The sequence below is a fragment of the Haemorhous mexicanus genome, chromosome 18 (genome assembly GCF_027477595.1).
Source record: "Haemorhous mexicanus isolate bHaeMex1 chromosome 18, bHaeMex1.pri, whole genome shotgun sequence".
NCBI lineage: Eukaryota > Metazoa > Chordata > Aves > Passeriformes > Fringillidae > Haemorhous > Haemorhous mexicanus.
In genome coordinates, this window is record NC_082358.1 from 2198416 (window position 1) to 2217458 (window position 19043).

Genomic DNA, 19043 nt, shown 5'->3' on the forward strand with positions numbered 1-19043 from the left:
TTAATCAACTGAAATTTTCTAATTATGAAAGAGTATCAAGACAGAAAATGGTGCTCAAGTTCCCAGAGCCAAATTCAGCTTTACATGTATTGATTCTGATGCTGTTACTTCAGATTTACATGAGTGCAACTGAGAGCAAATTATGGGTCACTGGGTATAAACAGCCCCAGCTAAAAGTGTAACAAAGGCTGTATTGTGCTACACACAGCAGAGCCAATAAACGAATTCAAAAGACACCTAGATGTGTTCCTGGAAAAAAAAGGGGGTAGGAGTCTAAGTGGTCTGGTGGGAAAACAGGAAAGTGAGATTATGACAAATTAAAACAGGTTTGGCACACTGGGCTGGATAGCCTCTCCTAGCCCTATCTCTTTTAGAACATTTATTGATTATAAAATGAATTGGCAGCTTTTAGAACATTTATTAATTATAAAATGGATTGTCATTTTGCACTGAAAACAACTGTAATTCATTTCAGCAGCAGAATGCCACCACCACAAACACAACCAAGGCAGGTAAAGTGAGCCTGCAACCAGTTACAAGTGTTGCAATAAAGCCTGGTGGATCTTCCTGAGACACCACAGGATTTGCACCCAGAATTATCAGTGTGGGGTGCTTGGAGGAGGGAGAAGGGGTGTGGAGGTTTTTTTAGGTTGGGATTTTTTGAGTGGTTAAAAGTCTGTTATTTATTTATTTATTTATTTATTTAACCCTCCTATCTCCTGTCCTGTTATCAGCTGAAATCCTCCTCCAGGGAATACCTGTATGTCCTCCCTATCAACTCTGCAGCTTCACCTAAGGGTATTAAAACACACTTAAACTTTTATAACAACTTTTAAATCCACATTGTTACTAAAGCACAATACTGAGATCAACCAGGTTAATTCTCAGGTGGCTCCAGAACTCCTTTAGGGAGAAAACAGCAGCAACGTCCAGTCCTGAGAGAATTCCTTTTCCAAACTGATGAGGCAGCTGCCAGCTTGCAGAGTATAAATCTATTCCCTGCAAGCCACGAGGTGGAGATCTCTGGCAAAGCAGGATCCAAAGGAAGTCTTTTACCCAGCCTAATGTTACTATTAACACTTGGAGCCATTGCATCAAGCCAATTTTTCTGTTTGTTTTTAAAGTTTGATAGAAATGTCACTAGTGGAAAAATTAAGTAAAGAGCACTGGTTAGCCACAGAACTGGACACACCTGGCTGCAAACCCACCAAAAGAGACTGACTTCATTAGTACTAGGGACAGCAGAGTAAAATTTATATCTGAAATATGCCTGCACCAGTAGAATTTGCTGAGGCCACAGACTCTGTGTGTTTTTACAGCTGTGTCAAGTTTGGGTTTCTGACTCTTGCCGACATTCAGGAGTGCTGAAGGAGCTCAGGCTAACAGGTCCCAAAACTTTGTAGCAGAGATTTAGATCTCAGCAGTTTTAACAACCAGGTTTTGAAATAATACAAACTCAATTTGGAGCTGGAGCTGATGTAAATTTGCAGTTAAAATGCTTTACATTCTACCCCTTTCGGCTCCAGTGAACCAGTTCAGAGCAGATGGCACATTTCAATAAACCATCAGCATCACCTCAGGAATACAGTGTCCATTTTCTGCATCAAGTGCTGGCATTGTTGCTAGATTGGAAACAAGCTAAAGAACTGCAACTTTGTATGTCAGCAAGTTAAACTAATTGCATGCAGGCAGCAATTCCATCCAGATGCTCTGTCACTTGTACCACAATACAGGAATCAGAGTTAAATCTTTACCTTTGATACACTGCATGAGAGAAAAGGCAAGGAATGGAATTTCCTAACCTCCTAAGATCGATGCAGATGATTATTTAGTTCTCTGAATGTAGACAGTAAAGTTTCTTTTCACTTATTTCTGAGAAAGAGTCAGATTCTGAAATTTAAAAACATTGACACAGGAACATTAATGTCATCTTCTTTTCATCTGCTATTCTTGATGCATTTGACCACCTTCTTTTGGAGACAGAATACACTGATTGCAGGACGACATCACTTGAAAATAAATTGCTGCTACACATATCCTTCCATCATGTCACAAACCCTCTGTCATTACCTCAGCTTCAGTTTAAAAAAATCGTTAGGGATAAAGAGGTCAAGATGAATAAAAATAATGTAACACTTGGGAAACTGCCCTTTACTGGTCACTCAAAACTCCTTGCAATTGCCAAAGGTGAGAAGTGAGAAAGATTTCAGTCAGGGTACACCTATGTGAAGGGAAGGAGAGTGAGTGGAGAAGAGTGAACAAGCATGGAAAAAACAGGAACTGCCCATGCAGGAACATGAGTGAAGTGGGATATGAAGCCAGAATCACTGGCAATGATGAACAAAAATGAGGCAGTGACAAGGAGCAAGGGAACTAGTAACGTCTTCAAACATTAGGGCATGGATAATTTTCATCTAACATACAATAAGCATTACCAGAAGAGACCAAGAACTTTGTTCATCTCAACAAAATCCCAGAACTTTTGGGTTGAAGGTACCTCAAGGCTCATCCCATTCCACCTCCTGCCATGGGCAGGGACACCTTCCACTATTCCACGTCGCTCCAAGCCCCACCCAACCTGGCCTTGGACACTTCCAGGGATCCAGGGGTAGCCACAGCTTCTCTGGGCATCTGTGCCAGGGCCTCAGCACCCTCACAGGGTGAGGGTGGGGAGGCCCTGGCATTCCTTCCATCTGTCTAACCTAAATTCCCTCCCTTTCAATGTGAATCCATCCCCTTGTCCAGTCACTGCAGATCCTGAGGAAGGGTCCCCCCTCTGGCTTCCCTGTAGCCCCCTTCAGATTCTGGACAGGTGCTGGGAGGTCTCCACACAACCTTCTCTCCTCCAGCCTCAAGAGCCCCAACCTTCTCAGCCCATCTCCATAGGGACTGACTATGAATAATGACTGAAAGATCAGGAATAAATAAAAGGTTTAAAAAACCAAACCAAAACAAACCAAACCACTGCAGATAATGAAAGCCCTCCCTAAGACTACAGCGAAGAGAACAGTCCTGATTTCCAAATCTACCCCCCTCTGCTTTCTCACCCCCCCCTCACCCAGTGCCTGCTCAGGAGTTCACTTCTCACCCAAGGAGGCTCATTAAACCAAGGGGCCCCTGTGCAGCTCAGCTGTACTAAATACACACCCAGGTGTAACTGCCTTGCAGGTTAATCCCTGAAATGTGCAGGTTCTTTCTCTGAGCATCTGCTATGGCCACATAAAGGCTGTGTTACTACCAGCCCACAGTCTGGTGTGTTACAGGAATCACAGCATGCAAGCTAAGCACACTGGAGATTCACTGCAGGGTCATTCCTACAAAGATTGTACAATTTAAACCCAAGGGTAAACTGACCAGATGCCTGACCTGACAAGGCAGGGAATGAATGGCATTCCAGCAACTTCAGAGCTCCTTGCAGTTGCATCACACAGAAACCATGCTACTGCAAAATGCATGTATAAACATTTCAGGGTATAGACTGGATAAAAATATAAAGACACTGATGGGTTTTTTTATACTTTGAGGAATTTTGTGGAGAAACTGAATAGTTTCGTTTGCATAAATGGAAACCCTATGCGTCCCTTTAAAAATAACTGACTGCAAATACTCTCTTTTTTCCCCTAAGGTTTACTGTAAAGCTCTCAAGAGAGGCCTAACCTGCAGCATTCTTCACTTTGGAGCCCTGCATGGCTTGGAAGGGCAGCAAACAGCCAGCTCTGCTCCTCTCTTCTTACTGATGCTTCCAACCCTGCACAGAAAACTATAAGCCAGCACTTTGTACATATAAGACAAAATTAGGGTCAAAAGAAACAGACAAATCATTTGCTGTTCCAAAGGTCATTTTCTCCATGGAATCAGACAGATACTTTCAGGTGCTTTGGAAGGTGACATGTTTGGCTGGGGTTTGTTTTGGCTTTGGGGGGGTTTATTGCTTTTCAAGAAGAAGAGCCTTACATTTACACCCAGAGTAAAGATCTGAGCTGTGTATAGCTCCTAGAGAAAACAGAAAGAACCAGAGGTATGATATGGTAGGCAGTGGATAAGGACAAAAATGGATAAGGACAAAAATGCAGAAGCTCTTTCAATCAGTCTTTTTCTCCAGTACATCTGATTTGTTAAGCTCACTCACACTGCCCTACCAGAAAGAGATCCCCACACTGGAATTTATCTAAGCACATTAATATAGCAACAAATCCTCAGATGTGTGAATTTATATTTAATTCAAAAGAAGATTAACAGGATGTCTTGTCTTTAAGAGCAACATGCAACAAAGTAAAGCTATGGAAGTCCCAACAATTTGGAACAAACTCTATTGCTAAAGGAATAGCTGAAGTTATACCAGAACCAAAACCTTCTAAAACCACATACAAAATAAAGAATCAGAGAGAAACTTCTGGAATTTCTAATGTGATTGAATCCCAAATCCTACCTCACTGGTTAATTCCCTTGTCTGGCACCACCAGGAACATCCTGGCAGCTTCTCCAATGGAACTGACAGCTAAGGCTTAACAAATAAGGAATTAATTACTGCTATATGAAAACTGTCACTTCTCTAACAGCATAATTTATTTTACTCATAGACAAACTTCTATCTAATCACTGAACACTTCTATTCCTTTTTGACAACACAGATGTGGCCAGCCCTGTTCTCCCACAGAAGTGCCCTGAACACAGGCAGCCTCACCTGCATCAGGTCTGCTGTCACCTACTTCCACTGCCTCTGCAATGCCTTCTCTTCAGGCAATCACCAACACAGGGCTGGAGAAACACTTTCTCATATTTTAAGTACAGAAATTACCTTTACAACCAACTACCATAACCTTCCTCAAAACAGGCCAGAATGATCTAACCTTCCTCTTCCTTCAAACTTGCAAATGAACTCTCCTTGGAACTACTCTCTCTTTAGAATTTTCTTTCCTTTTTTTTTTTTTTTTTTTTTTGATAAAGGTCAGGTATAGTGAAAATCCAAAAGGAAAAATACACTAAGGACTAGGTATAGTCATGTGCAGGAACTTGACAAAAACCCCTTGTTGATTAACTTCCCATTTACCACTTTAGATAGGGAGAACACTCAGAGCTCTGCTGGAATTACTGAAGTTGTAGCTATAGATTTGGCACCAGTCACGTTCCTCCCTACCACAGCTGCTTATTCCTATCCCCATTCTGCTGTAGCAGCATCCATTCCTGCAATCACACGGCAAATCATGTAGGAAATGAATCAATTTCAGACAAATCAATACCTTTATCCAGGCCACAATGCACTTTCAGAAACAAGGACAGTGGCTCAATACAGCAGCTGATGAACAGTCAGGAGTGAGGGCTGCAGATACCAGCTTAAGCTAGAAAAGGAATCAACCAGCTGGATTCTCAGGCATTTTCCTAAGATATTTAAATCCAAAAGAGCATTGAAAGATGGGAATCATCAGGATTAAGAGCAGCAGAGAGGACTTACCCCCATCACCTTCCCACGCTGTTCAACGTCCTCCCACAGGCAGTGCACGATGTAGCGGCACATGTACTTCCCCGTGCGGCCCTCCTGCTTCAGCCGCAGCAGGCACATCCTGCAAGAGCACACACCACTCAGCTCCTGGGCTTTTTTAAAAGGGACAGAGTAAATTCAATACATTCCAGCTCATTTAAGATTTTTTCTTACAGTATATGTTTGTGATCAGGAGGAAAACACACACGGATTATTTTTTTTTTTAAATAAACCACTACAAACATTTCCATTCTGTACTCGGGAGCTGTCTCTACTGGATTTTGGCCAATCCAGCCATGGAAGAGTGACAGTGGACTCTATTCTTGCTGACAGTATTGTAATCTAGTTAAACACTACTGCAACCTAAATTCCTCAGCCTTAAGAACACCTCACCCTCTGGAGCAGGAACACATGGCTTGTCTTATCCCAGGCTCCAAGCCAGCTGTAGCTCAGTTGGTGCACTCAAGTGCTATAAGAGCCCAACTAGCCAAGCTAGGAAAGCTTAAGCAAGTTACAGACTTCAACCAATCCACATTAGCAATGTCCTAAATTACTTCAGCTACAGGGGTATTAGGATACATGTCCAGCCACCTGGCAAAACCTCCACATGCAAGACCAGCTCAGAGATTTGTAAGTGCACTGTGAGATCTTAATGAGAACATCAGGTTGAATATTTTTACTTTGTTTTAAGCATTAAAGCCACTTGAAACTTCATTGCTGCTGTTCTGTCTACAAAATAAAAGAATCGTTTTATTTTGCCTCTTATAAAACATCTGTAAAGAACACAAACTGAAGCCCAGGCTGATTCCTCAGTGGGCTGGGACCAGTCCTGTCACCTGTCCCATCTTCCCTACCTCATTCAGCAACTCCTGTGCTGAAAGACAGAAGTGCCTCTCCAGGACTGACTGAGTGACTGCAGAGGAGGTGATGCTCAAACACTGGAGCTGAGAGAATCCACTGCTTTTCACAGACATGCTAGGAAGGAAACTGCTCCCTGTAAAACCAAGAGAGCAGAGCTGCTGGAGGCCACTGTGGAGCTGGTGCACACTAACAATGGTGAATGTGCCACAAGAGCTAAAGGGAAAACATGATGATTTATTTGTTAATAGGTTCATTTCTTTAGTAAATATAAGATCTGCAGGCATTAAAAGTATTTGGTGATCCATGAATTCCAGCTCCTCAGGGAAAATCACAAACACCTGAAGTGTGCTGAGATGACCCGTAAAGGGACAGATGTCCATCTTTATGATGGGTTCTATCTTGTGTACAGATTAGTAAAGGAAACATATTTTTTAACCTGTTAAAGAAGTAAAAGTTACTGCCAGGGACAGACAGAGACAAAAGCTGAAGGTAGCAAAACTGCCACAGCAGTCCTATATTCCTCTTGCTAGTCAGAATCACTGTCCCACCACACAAATGCAATTAAGATGGTACCAAAACCAAACCCTCATTTTCTCACAGAAGGAGGACAAAGCTTTCTGTTCAAACAGAAAGTGGTCAGAGAACAGCTGTCAAAGAACAGCTGTCCAGGTACCAGACCTTCCACAAAACAAATACACAAAGAGCTTAAAATGTTCAGTTTACTTCTACCAGTTTCAAAACCTTTGTTCCTCTCGTGCATTTACATAATTGAACTGTACAAAGAAGTGAATTACTGAATTCAAAATTCTTACTCACTTTTAACAAGTCAAAGAGAAAAAGACTCAGTTGAAAAGACTAATTTTGTGCTAAGAAAAGCATTTTTATACTTCTCTTGCTGAACAGCTGAACTCGGGGGTGAAAAACTCAGGGGCAAGAAAAGCTCCTCCTGAGCATAAATAGTGTTTCCTATCCTGTGTGCCTTGGGTGATGGAGAAGCAGGAGGAGAGAGCAGTGCAGAGACCAACAACGGGTCAATGATGAGCAGGACTGGACTGGTGTGCAGGGCAAAACCTGCTACTCATGGAGCCTGAAAGGGAGCACTTGTGTTTGGATGCAAAGTGCTGTCACAGAGCTGCTCTGCAGCACCATGAGTGAGGTAATGGAATTTTGCAGCTTATTTGGAAGTTTGGTAGTTTGTTACTACACCTGCTGTCTGAGGCAACACAGACTCTTTAAAGCCCGGAAACCTCCTAACCAGATCACCATGGCCTGAAACATTTCATCATTTCACTGCACAATCTATTCTGTAGTTTAGTCAAATACTGACTCATTTCCATCAAACCCTGAAAGGAAAATGAATCCAAACTATCTTTAGAAAGCTGTCTACCTCACATTAGTTGGGTTGGATAACTTTTGCTCTATTTAAGTTATGCAGAGAGATTATCTTGGAAGAAAATCTTGGACTCTAAGAAGAAAGGACAGCTTAAAAGGATCAGGAGCATCTGTAACTCAACATGTGTCAGCTGAGATGTTGTAGTTTCTCACAACAGCCTCAGCCAGCTTCTGTCAGGGTTCCCAGAGTGCCAGACTGGCCTAAACAGCAGAAGTGGTGGTTGACACCCCCTGATCACTGCTGTTACGTGTCCTGTGCCATGCATCAAGGTGTGATGAGCCATTAAGGGTAAAGCCCACTCAAACCTTTCTGTACCTGGCCACTCATTCCTGCTCCCTCAGTTGCTCCAGAGCAACTATTTCTGCAACTATGCTATAGTTCCTCAGAGAAATTACTCTGGCTTAACACCACAAATACCAACAGCATTTTTGGAAGGCTTTATTCTGTTTAACCCACTCATGAGCAGCTGCCAGCTTGGGGGATGGCAGGAAACTCCTGAACTGACTTTTCCATCAGCTCTGTTGTGACACTGCACTTCAGGGAATGATGACTATCAACAGAATTCTGAACAGGTCCTAATTAGGTTTACATGTTCTCCTGTGCTCCAGCCTGGCCAGCTCCCCACCACTGCTCTATCCAGCAGACACAGCCCAGCCTGGCTGTGCAGCCTTCTCTCCCCTGGGGCCTTTGCTTAGGCTGCTGTGTCCTATTCCCTCACGTTAAGGCAGGAGCAACTAAATGCTGGAGACATTCCAAATAAACTTATTCTTAAAATCTCTCTCAGGCAAGACTATCCTGATGCAATTAAGACAAAAAACATAGAGTTTATTCCCTTTCTTCTGAAGCACCACATTTCAAAATGGCACTGTGTCCTCAGGCATCTCTGCACATCAGAGAAATCTTTTCTGGCAGGAACTGTTTTCTACATATACTTGGTGGTCTTCATTCACCTCTGGACTTCCTGAGGCTGATCAAAACTTTCCTAAGTGCAGATTTCCTTGAGAAAACAATGCTCAGATGAATTTTTGCAACAGGTCTCTGAGTCTTTCAGAACAGGAGTTGTAGCACCACTCTGTTTGATCCTAAATACTTCAGAGATGTCACCACGCTTGGCGTGGTGAAAATATGAAGGGAGCTCAAGGTATCTACATGACAAATACTGAATCAAGACATTCCTCAGCAGTCACCCAGGTAATTTCTTTGGCAGTTTGGTAACAGCTCTGGATTCAGCCAATACTCCATTTAGATGCATGGGAAAATGCAACCCAGCAGAATAAATAAAGAGCTTTTCTAAAGGTCTGAACTTCTAAATATAAACCAAGAGTCCTCCTGACATCAGAGGTGTGAAGTAACAGAAAGGGCCTATGAAAACATGACATTCAGGAAAGAATAATCATGGGTTGGTTTTCCAAGTAATATTGATGGATTGACTTTTTAAAGCATGATTTTAGCACTGCATTGAAAGGCACTGGAGCATTTCTAAAGGAACATTATCTTATAAAGTAGCTTGCAACAGCAGAGGCTAAACATGAGAGCCTGAATTCCTCTCTTTTTGAGTGGGGTCAGTAAGAACATTCTATTTACAGACAAGAAGAAGTAGGAGCCAGATATTCAAGGAGAACCCACCAGAATGTGTAACACAACATCGTGCCCTGACAAGCACCTTAAGTCTGTACAAGCTGGGATGCAAAAAGCATGGAAAAATTGACCAGAACATGCTGGGCAATGGCAACAGTAAGAAAAGGAGACAAAGTTTACCAAAGCAGGGAAAATTCTCAACTTCTCTGGCTCCAGAAGACACTCTAAATCAGCTGAAAATAAGCTGCTGAATAAGAAGTATCTAAGAAAGTTGTGCAGACTGCTCTGCTAGGGGCAGCAGGAGCAGATGGTGATCAGAAGCTCCTGGCAGGCTGCTGGCCACCAGATCAGGAAGATTTCTAGCCCCTGAAGCAAATGGTCCAGCAGGAAAGAGGAGAACTGGAGCCTTCACACAGGGGCAGGATGTCCTTGACCTTGTCAAAGCTAGCAGAAGCACTTCTGCTCCCACTTTACTGAGGTCAAACTGCTTAAAGAAAGAGAATCCCAGAGAACAGCAATAAACCTGCCTGGGAAAGCAAAGTATGGCATAGCAGGATGCTGGTCACTGATCTCATCACAGGCAAAGCCTACAGAATTTCCCAATGAGCCAGGCAGTGAGCAGGCCTGTCACAGGCTTCTCTGTGTCCTGGAATATCAAACAAGATCTCTGATTTGTGGTCCAGAATGACAGCGCTGCCAGGGACACAGAGGAGCCAGGCTCATAAACCCTAGAAAAATTAACCACTAGTGCTAACCTCCACACCTGAATTTTCACTGCTGCCACAATGTGGCAGAGGGATTTGGTTCTTTCTGCTCGTGCAGGATATTGCTGTCAACCTGTCCACCATATCCCACATGTAAGAGTATTTCAATTCTCAGCAAATTTCCCCATAACATCAGCTCAAAGTGCAGCAACTCTTGGCCACCTTCAAAAGATGCCAGTGTGGCTTTGATCTTAGAAACTTGTGCCTATCCTATACCACTTTCATCTCTGTCATAGTCCTCTTGCTGATTTTTATAACTCGTCTTGAATTTGACGCTGTGTATTAATCACAGGATGCATTGTCCCCTCAATGAGAAATCAAGATGAAAAAAGTGTGTTCTCTGCAGATTCATCTTAACTCTCTTTGGTTTTCCCAGATACTTACAAACAGTTTCGTTTTTTACATTTATTGCACTAGTTTTCAAAACACCTATATTAATTATGAGCTCATAAATTCATTTTTTCCCACAGGGAACAGTAGGAAATAAACTGCAGATTTCAAGGGTCATCCTTACTTTGTTCAACTGATTCCATTAACTGTTTATAATTTCAATGGTTCTGCTCATTTATTCACTCTTTAGTGTAATGAGCTGCCCCATCTTTCACTCTATTGAGGAGTCAGGAAATTAAAAGGAGAGAAGGGAAAAAGGAGGAGGCAAGGAAACAAGGGGCCTTAAGTGCAGCTATTTCAGTACAAACTTCCTTTCAGCCTTTGGACAGCTGAACCCAAGTCTATGGACTTCAGTTCCCTCAAAGATCTGGCACTTAAAAAATTACTGTACTCCCTTGTGCATCCTCTGACCTTTATAAGTATGTAATGCTAGATGAAAACCTGATTTTTTTGGCTACTATTTTCACAAACGAAAAAGGGAAAAAACTTCACGTTTAAGGTGTTAAATATTTTTACATGCAGCCAAGCTGGCATTCACCACCCTGCACGTACCTTTCAGAAGTGAAAGAATAAATGCCAGTGTTATAATTTGTTAAATGCTTCTCATCACCACAAATTCTCCCAATTTAAATGGCTTTTACATAAATTTAAACCTTTCCTAAAACACTCAAGTAGGATTTTTCCACATAGCCTGAGCAAGGCTTTTAGAAAACTCATGGCAAAGATCATTGCACCAGTGAGGAATTTTGAGATGTAAGAGATGTCAGCTTCTCTATAGGACTTACTGTTCTTCAGCAGAAAACAGCTTAAATTCAGTCATCAGTAAAATGAATATAACCTCTATTATCAATCATGGATAGAAGGCTGTACTTTTTCTCACATTAAGTTGTATATAACCCCATTTCCTGAAAATAACTGTATTACTGTTTTGTCTTTCACTTACCAGACATGAAGCTGGGCTACTAGAAACCATGAATTCAAAGTATCAGGCATCTGGCACTCTTGATGGAAGGGAAAAAAAAAAAAAACACAAAACCAAAACAAAACATTAAAATGAATTTAATCACATTTTGCCCTTAACAGAAATTTACTGCACCAAAATCTAAAAGCACTTTAATAATTTATTTTCAGCAATAACAGTACATACCTACTGGAAGCAAACATTTAGTGTCATGTTTGTGCTCAAACTCTAGAACATACAGCCACAGGATGCTATGGATTCTGAAAGATTTCAGGTGTTTAGAGCTCACTTGAATAACTTTTATAGAGGGGGAAAATTCCACAATGGAGAATGAGACAAACGTGGCTTCTAGCCTGGAGAGTCTCAAAGCAGCAGTGACTAAACAGAGGAGTCAATGGATGCTTTGCTCCATTCTTACACTCTTCCTTCCCACGGGCTGCTGTCTCCTGCCAGGGACAGAATTCTGTGTTACCTGTGTGAGTCTCTGCTCCCACTCCACTGGCTGGATTCAGTTCATGGCTGCACAGCCCACAGCACTCTGAGTGTTCCAGTCAGGCTACATAGGATTAAACCCATCAGCCAACCACAGAAACAATCTGTTTCCAGATTCAGCTTTACTCCCACAGCCACTGTTTTCCCAGAGATGGCTTGTCCATATGTCTGTCCACATGATGGATTTTCATGTGCTCTTAGGATGTGAGGCTGGAGATTTAGGCCACGTGGCACAAAAACCATATTCCTCTTCCTCATGCTTGAAAAAAATGAACCTGTGGGTTCTGTGCATGCCAAATCCTTTAGCTCCTGTCAATCTCAAACCTTCCTCCTAGGCACACTTCTGCATGTGTTTCCTGGAGAAACTTTTAAGGCAAGTCCCTAACGAGAAGGATTTGAGGCAGTCACCTTGGCCTACCCAGTACTTGGTGTTCTCTTTTGAGCTGTTCAAACCCAGTTGGAAGAAGGCCAGAGAGCTTTCAGAAAGTGACTCTACAGTCAGATGTGCCCTAGGGAAGTCAACCTCATCTTTTCTGTGCTAAATAGATTCCTTCCTGACTCCTATACTTCTTGGCTGTCAAGTATTACAAAGGAGATTCACCCAGACCATGAAGCAATGCTTTCACAGCCTCTTTCTTTTTATATGCCAGCTCTGGTCAGAAGAACCAAACAGATCCACCACTATTCCTCCCTCCCCAGAGAGATGACTCCATCAGGCCTAGCAAGTGCCAAGGTTCAGCACCACTGCCCATACATCACCTCTAAGACAGTACAAAGACACTAACAGTCCATGTTTGGGGATTAAACACAGGTCTCCCTCACCCTTCTACCCTTCTGGCTCTCTCATTCCTATTAGAAAGAATTCCTCTGCCTAGAAATGACTAGTTTGACCTAAAGCCAGGCCAAGGCATCTCTAACTAGGGCAGGAGCACACAATGCCTGCATTAACCAAACCATCTCAGTAAATGAAGGTTCCACAGGCAAGAGGCAAACACTCAGTTCAGACAGAGGTTTCTCCAGTAGGAGTTCCCATGGATTAGTCCCCTACCACAGAAATCACTCTGCAGTGGAAAGCAAAGCTCACACCTCTACTCCTGGCAACACAGAAAGTTTTTAAAGACCTATTCAGTACCCAGGAGGCAAGATTTTTTTCTCTAACTTTCCAAGAGTTGCAATTCTATTTTTATAAATAATTTTTAACTTCTATATTTTGACTGTCTGCATGGTAAATTTAAAGGAAGGGTGGCTCCTTTAAAGCAAGAACTTTTTCATGATGGATCATCTTTGCCACTACCACAACTTTAGGAAGGACACAATGGGGTAACATCCACATATCCTGCCAAAGAACAGGTGTGCTGTGCCAGTGCTCCCCTGAGTGTGGCAGGCAGCAGCAGGAGCCTAGAAGGCACCGAGTGGGGTATGGGAGACACAAGAATCAAGATTCTTGTAACCTCCAGCCTTTTTGAGTTGCACTGAGCCCCACTAGGAGCCATCCAAAAGCCTGATTTGGTGGGACGAGCTCTCTACTGCTGCAGCTGCCTGACTCTAGAGAATTAACAGCATTAATAGTTCCAGTTCAATTCAAGGTAACCCTACAGTCCATATTCATCAGCCAAACTCCAGTTCAGCTCTGAGCATTACCTGCCTGATCCTAAAATTCTTCTGACCTTTCAAGTCTGAGGTCAGGCATGAAACTCTCCTCACAGGCTGCCTCTTCTGTTGCATGGGAACTACCCAAGCTCTGTGCCAAACCTGGCACCAGTAACTTTGCTATTCCCTCTGCTGCTTCTCTCTTCTCCTTTAAACAAGAAACAGCTGACATCCTAAAATAGCTCTACTTTCCCCATAAGCAGCGCAGTAGAGACATCTGGGATATGGGCTCTAAAGCAGAGTTCCCTAAGTATTGTCCATGAGTGATCCAATATTGAGAGACAAAGGGATGGCAAGCATAATAAAATTAGCTGCAGTTTTATACTCAAGAGTCTCAATTAAAACACCTTCTTTATATCCTACAGTGGCCTCATGACTTGCATAGCCATAGTCTGTATTTTGGGAACTGCTGTTCCAAGACATATACAGAGACAGGCAGTTCACAGGGCTCTCATACTGTGCCACAGAAGGTCTCCAAAATTCCACAGGGCATCAGCAGGAATGCAGTGAGACAGAAGAGAGCCCATAAGACATGAAATGCTACCACTGTCCTAGCCCTCCACCACACTATCCACTCTTTACACTGTCACCTCTGTAAGAGAGCTACCCTACAAACTCTCTACACCAATCCAAGTTCCAGAAGGTCACAGTGCAGTTGTTCCTTATGCCACAACACAACCACACCACAAAAGCACATCCAGAAAACACTGAGAAGGGTTCTGTGCAGAACTGGTTCTGCTCACTCAGATTAACAAGCCCATGAGTGGTTTCACACATGAAAGGCTGCAGGTTTCCCAGGTCAGCTCAGCAGGTTAATAGGGCTCACACACGGCCAGGAAGGAGCTAATAAGCTCTCCAGAGAGCAAAGCTGACTCTGAGCAGTTCACCTGATATCAACACCCTCCAGCTAGAGCCAGAAGGGCAGGAGAGCACAAACACAGCCCAGGTCAGCACATGGCTCAGACAGCACCATCCTGCCCTGGGGCTCCCCGTGGGCATTGGGAGGGGAACGGCACCCATGGAGCACAGGCTGGGGCACTGCTCTGCTGCTGCAGCACCACAGCACAGTTCACAGGTACTTGCCTCTCCTCCTACCAGTCCCCCAGGCTGCTCCTTCAGGAGTGAGCAATGGGCTTAAGCAACATCCATCTTCAGTAGCAAGAGGAAAAAACCAGCTCCCGAGTGACACAGTTTGATGCAGACACGGTAAACTCAAGTGAAAGTTGGGTATCCTGCTCCATGCCATGTTCCCCTCTCAACTATGCACTCCCTAGCACCTGCTTTGTGCCACAGCTGCTCTCCACCAGACCCTTCCATGTGCCACTTTAGCTCACCAGTACAGCAAACCAGGACGTCAGTAAACTGGGCTGTTCTCCTTCAGTGATCTGAACATTCACTAAAGACACAGCTGTGCAGTCCAGAACAGGGCAAAGGAAGATGGAGATGTGAGACTTCCCCGTTTGGCTGCTACTTCAACTCAGCTGCCCATGGAACCACAGCCTAAAGCTTCTCCATGGCAAAATCCTGTTAAAAGCTTCCCACCCATCCCACACTCCTTGTTATAGGGGAACTACTTTTTAACATGGATAGCAAGCTTATTAAATTTTTTAGCTAATCCCCCAAAACCCCTTAATTTCTATGTGACAGAAGTAAAAGAAACTTCTTTTACCTGTTGTGATATGAAAACAATGATTTCTTTGGAACCACAAGCACCAACCCCCCCCACCACAGGTGTTCTTATACCACCAACAGGTGCATCATGCACTCCATCAGTCTCAGAAAACTCCCTTGTTCCTTCGGCAACAACTGTCCCAAGTCCATGCAAACATATCTTACTCTTTAAATATATGTATTACTGTCTTGAAAAAACAGAAAACAACATCAAAATCACAACTGTATTGAACCTGAAAATCTGTGCCAGTATTTTTTCCACAGAAAATTTAGAAATTCCTTTAAATTTTAAGCTAGGGCAACATTTATAGATCTTTGTACAATTAAACAGGGATAGTGAAACACCAGTTAAAGACAGCAAACCCCTTGTCTGAGAGGTAAATACCACAAACAGAGCAGACCCTATCTGAGCAAGCCTGGGAGGGCACTCAGCTGGGAGAGGGTGTGCACAGGCAAAATGAGGTTCTCAAGTTTTGATCCCTAGTAATGAATCCTACTGCTCACAGAGTTCTCTCACTCCTGCAACCATCAAAACCACATCACAGGTTTGGAAAATCTTCTGAAAAACACTTGAAAATTTTGCAGTAGCAACAGCATGTAACAAACCACCCTCACTAAGCTCTTCACTGGATGAAGGTGTCCCTTCAGCATGAGGCAGGAGCCCCAACCTGTGCTGTTAAGAAAGCATCTGGTAGCTCAGGAATCCAGGCCAGATCCAGCTAATGGGTTTACTACCAGCTAAATCACACTGACATGGGAAATAATTCACATAAGAAAAAAATACTACTGCAGCTTACAAAGTCTCAAAGTACATCTTCCCCCTTCACCAGCCAGATTTGAAACTACTCAAAGCTGCAACAGATTTTTTAGCTGATAGTTAAAAAACACTGTGTACAACATCAAAAAAAATCATCCCAATCCAAGCCACTAATTTACCTATATACTTATTGGAGGGACTTATTCTATGTATGCTCTAGTTATATTTATATATTTATATATATATATATATATATATATAGAGAGAGAGAGAGAGATATAGAGATATATATATATAGATATATATATATATATATAGAGATATATATAGAGATATAGACAGATAGACTATATAGACTGTTCTAGTCATACTCTCTACCCAGTCAAGAGTTGTGTCCTGATCTAATGCTGTCAGGGTCAGTAAAAAATGTAGAAAGTCTCGTAAGTTGTACCCAAATCTGCCCCATCCATGATAGAGACAGGGGATCCCTGTGATCTCACTGACCTTGTATTGTTAAAAAGCCGTGCATTGGTGGATGGAGGTGATTCCCTTACCTGCATCCCAGTTATACTGGGGGTGGCAGAGGGCAGGACACAGAGACCATCTGACCACCATAAAAAGGGAAGGGATATTTGGATTCTTAGTTTATCCCACCCCTGGTGATAAAAAATGGCAATATCCCTTGAAGTCCAGGATATTCTGAGTTCTTCCCATCCCACTCCTGTCCCTGTTCCCCACTGCAGCAGGGAAAATGTAACAATGCCAGCCTCCAGGGGCTGCCCTTGTACCCCTGTCACTCCAGAGCTTAAGGGAATGCTGCAGTACAGTCCCCTTCCAGCTGACTATGGCCAGGTAAGGTCTGCCAAGTCTTTTTGTGGTTGCATTTATCATCACAAATAGATCCAGTGACATGATTCCACTGTGTGTTCCCCTCCCAGGGCAGCAGGCACACACCCTCAGTGCAGCACTTACTGTTGAAGAACTCCTCGAAGTCGGTTTTCTCCACGCAGCACGCGTACATGCGCAGCGCCGCCACCTTCAGCTTCTGAACAAAAGGAAGAGACAACACCTCAACATTCATCACAGAGCTGGGGAACACTGCTGGCTTTGTCCCTGAACACTGGGAACACTGCTGAACACTGTCCCTTTGTCCCACAGCGTCATTAGCTGAGAACACTTCTGAGAATCACCATCACTTGAGATTTTCAGGAGCACATTAAACTATTAGATCTGCCAGTAATGGCATGAGTATAATTCATTTTGCCTTGAAGGAAAAAAAAATTATTAAATGTCTTTCTGAATATCCTTCCAAATCTAGTGTGTTAAAATACTTGATATAATTACAGAAAATATAAATTGAATGGTTTTCCTTACAGAGTCTCTGAAGATCCCAATTCAGAACTCCTGGTTTCCTCCAATAAATTTAAGTGATGTATATCACTAAGAGTGTTTTGTGTAATTTAAGTTTTAAATATTAAAGAAGTCACATCCAAGCATGTCCTAAAAATAGCTTTTTTTTTCCTAGAAAAGTGACACTTGACTGATTATAAAAGTGAGAAAGGAATCCCAAATGATGGACAATATGAGGTATTCCTGCATGCTTGTTCCCAGCCTGCCACTGCACTCAAAACACCTCCAGTGCATCATCCAGAACACAGACACATGTGCTGAAGCTTCAAAGAGCACAATAACTAATAGCAAAAATCTTAAAGAGAAATGGAATTGGGTTTTGATTGCTCTGGTATGGTTTTTTGCTTTTTTTTTCTTTTCTAGTGACATATATCAGTGATCATCTCAGTGCTCACTGTTCTGCAGGGATGAGCACCCGGCCTGCTAAATGGCAGTTCAAATCACCAAAGTAATTACTTGTGTCTCCTCCAACCAAAAGGAAAATAAAGAAGTTGCAACAGATTGCTGAGGAAACACAGGAGCTCATTATTTTTCTTATTCAGTAATCTCAGGCTTCTGTCAAAAATCCAATATACATCTAAACTTCTTGAAGTAAAATGATTTGCATTGCTTACAGGAGTTCTGAAGGTTTCCCTTTTAAAGGAAACACTGCCTGGCCTGTGAGCAGAAATCTCCCTGGTGAGAGTCACTGCCCCAGAGCAGGCATTACTAGACATTAAAAACATATTGTAAAAAACAGTCCCCACAATCCAGCCCTTAAATAATGCAGGTAACAAAGGAGAAACTGATGAAATTTAATAATGGAAGTTTTAGGGTGTAGAAGAAGCATGGGGGAAGGGAGAATAAAACAGAAAAAAGCAAGAGAAATATTAAGAAACTTCCCAAAGATCTCCTAGAGAGCACAGGCAAGGCCAAAAATGAACTCAGGTCTCTTGGGCCCTAACCACAAAATAACTCTCTCCCAACCCAGGATCCCCAGCCAAAAGCAGGCAGTAAAGAGCAGCAATTAAGGAGAACTCTGAAATCAACACTTAGAGCTAACAAGAATCTTTATTACAACAATATGTACACAAGCACATGGGAGAGAAACTACACTCTCAAGAGGTTTAGCATCACCTGATTAAAGCAACTGATTTTAACCAAAATAACTAAGCCTGTTGCAAGTCATTTATCTTTGCTTTACACTTTCTGAGGAGCAGCATGCAAACAGCAACAGTTTGAGATCAGTCTCTGAAGAGGTGCACTCTGCCTTGCAGCTATTCAAAGCACCTTAAAACATCCATTATTCTTAATCTTTTTATTCAAATAACTGATTTTCATTTCAACACAACTGAGCTCAGTTCTTCTTTCAAGCCACCTTCTCGTCTCACTCTTTTGTATTCTTCCTTAGTTCAGAGAAATTATGAATTTCATCTTTTTTCTTCCACATAAGGAACCAAGAGCATCTCTCACAGAGCTGCTCTCATTTAGTCAATGCTAACAACTGTTTTATGAAAGGGCTATTTAAAAAGAAAAGGAGAAAGAACAGGACCTATTTTTGACTCTGCCCCAGTCAGCTACCACTGAAAAGTGACTGGAACAGCAACCACAATCTCACCACTGCCTGCTCAGCACTTCCTCCTGGTAAGGCTCTTACT

At 42.6% G+C, this 19043-nt stretch overlaps 1 protein-coding gene across 2 annotated transcripts in view; it reads right to left on the minus strand.

The window, feature by feature from the left end:
• Positions 1-19043, minus strand: part of LOC132335607 (ubiquinol-cytochrome-c reductase complex assembly factor 1) — a 46684-nt gene that overhangs the window by 16792 nt on the left and 10849 nt on the right. For both annotated transcript variants that reach the window (XM_059862339.1, XM_059862338.1), the window contains 3 exons: positions 16969-17041; positions 11409-11466; positions 5453-5561 (listed from right to left, as the gene is read on the minus strand). In XM_059862339.1, coding sequence (XP_059718322.1) covers positions 5453-5561; positions 11409-11466; positions 16969-17041 — 240 coding nt within the window. The remainder of the gene's footprint in view (positions 1-5452; positions 5562-11408; positions 11467-16968; positions 17042-19043) is intronic.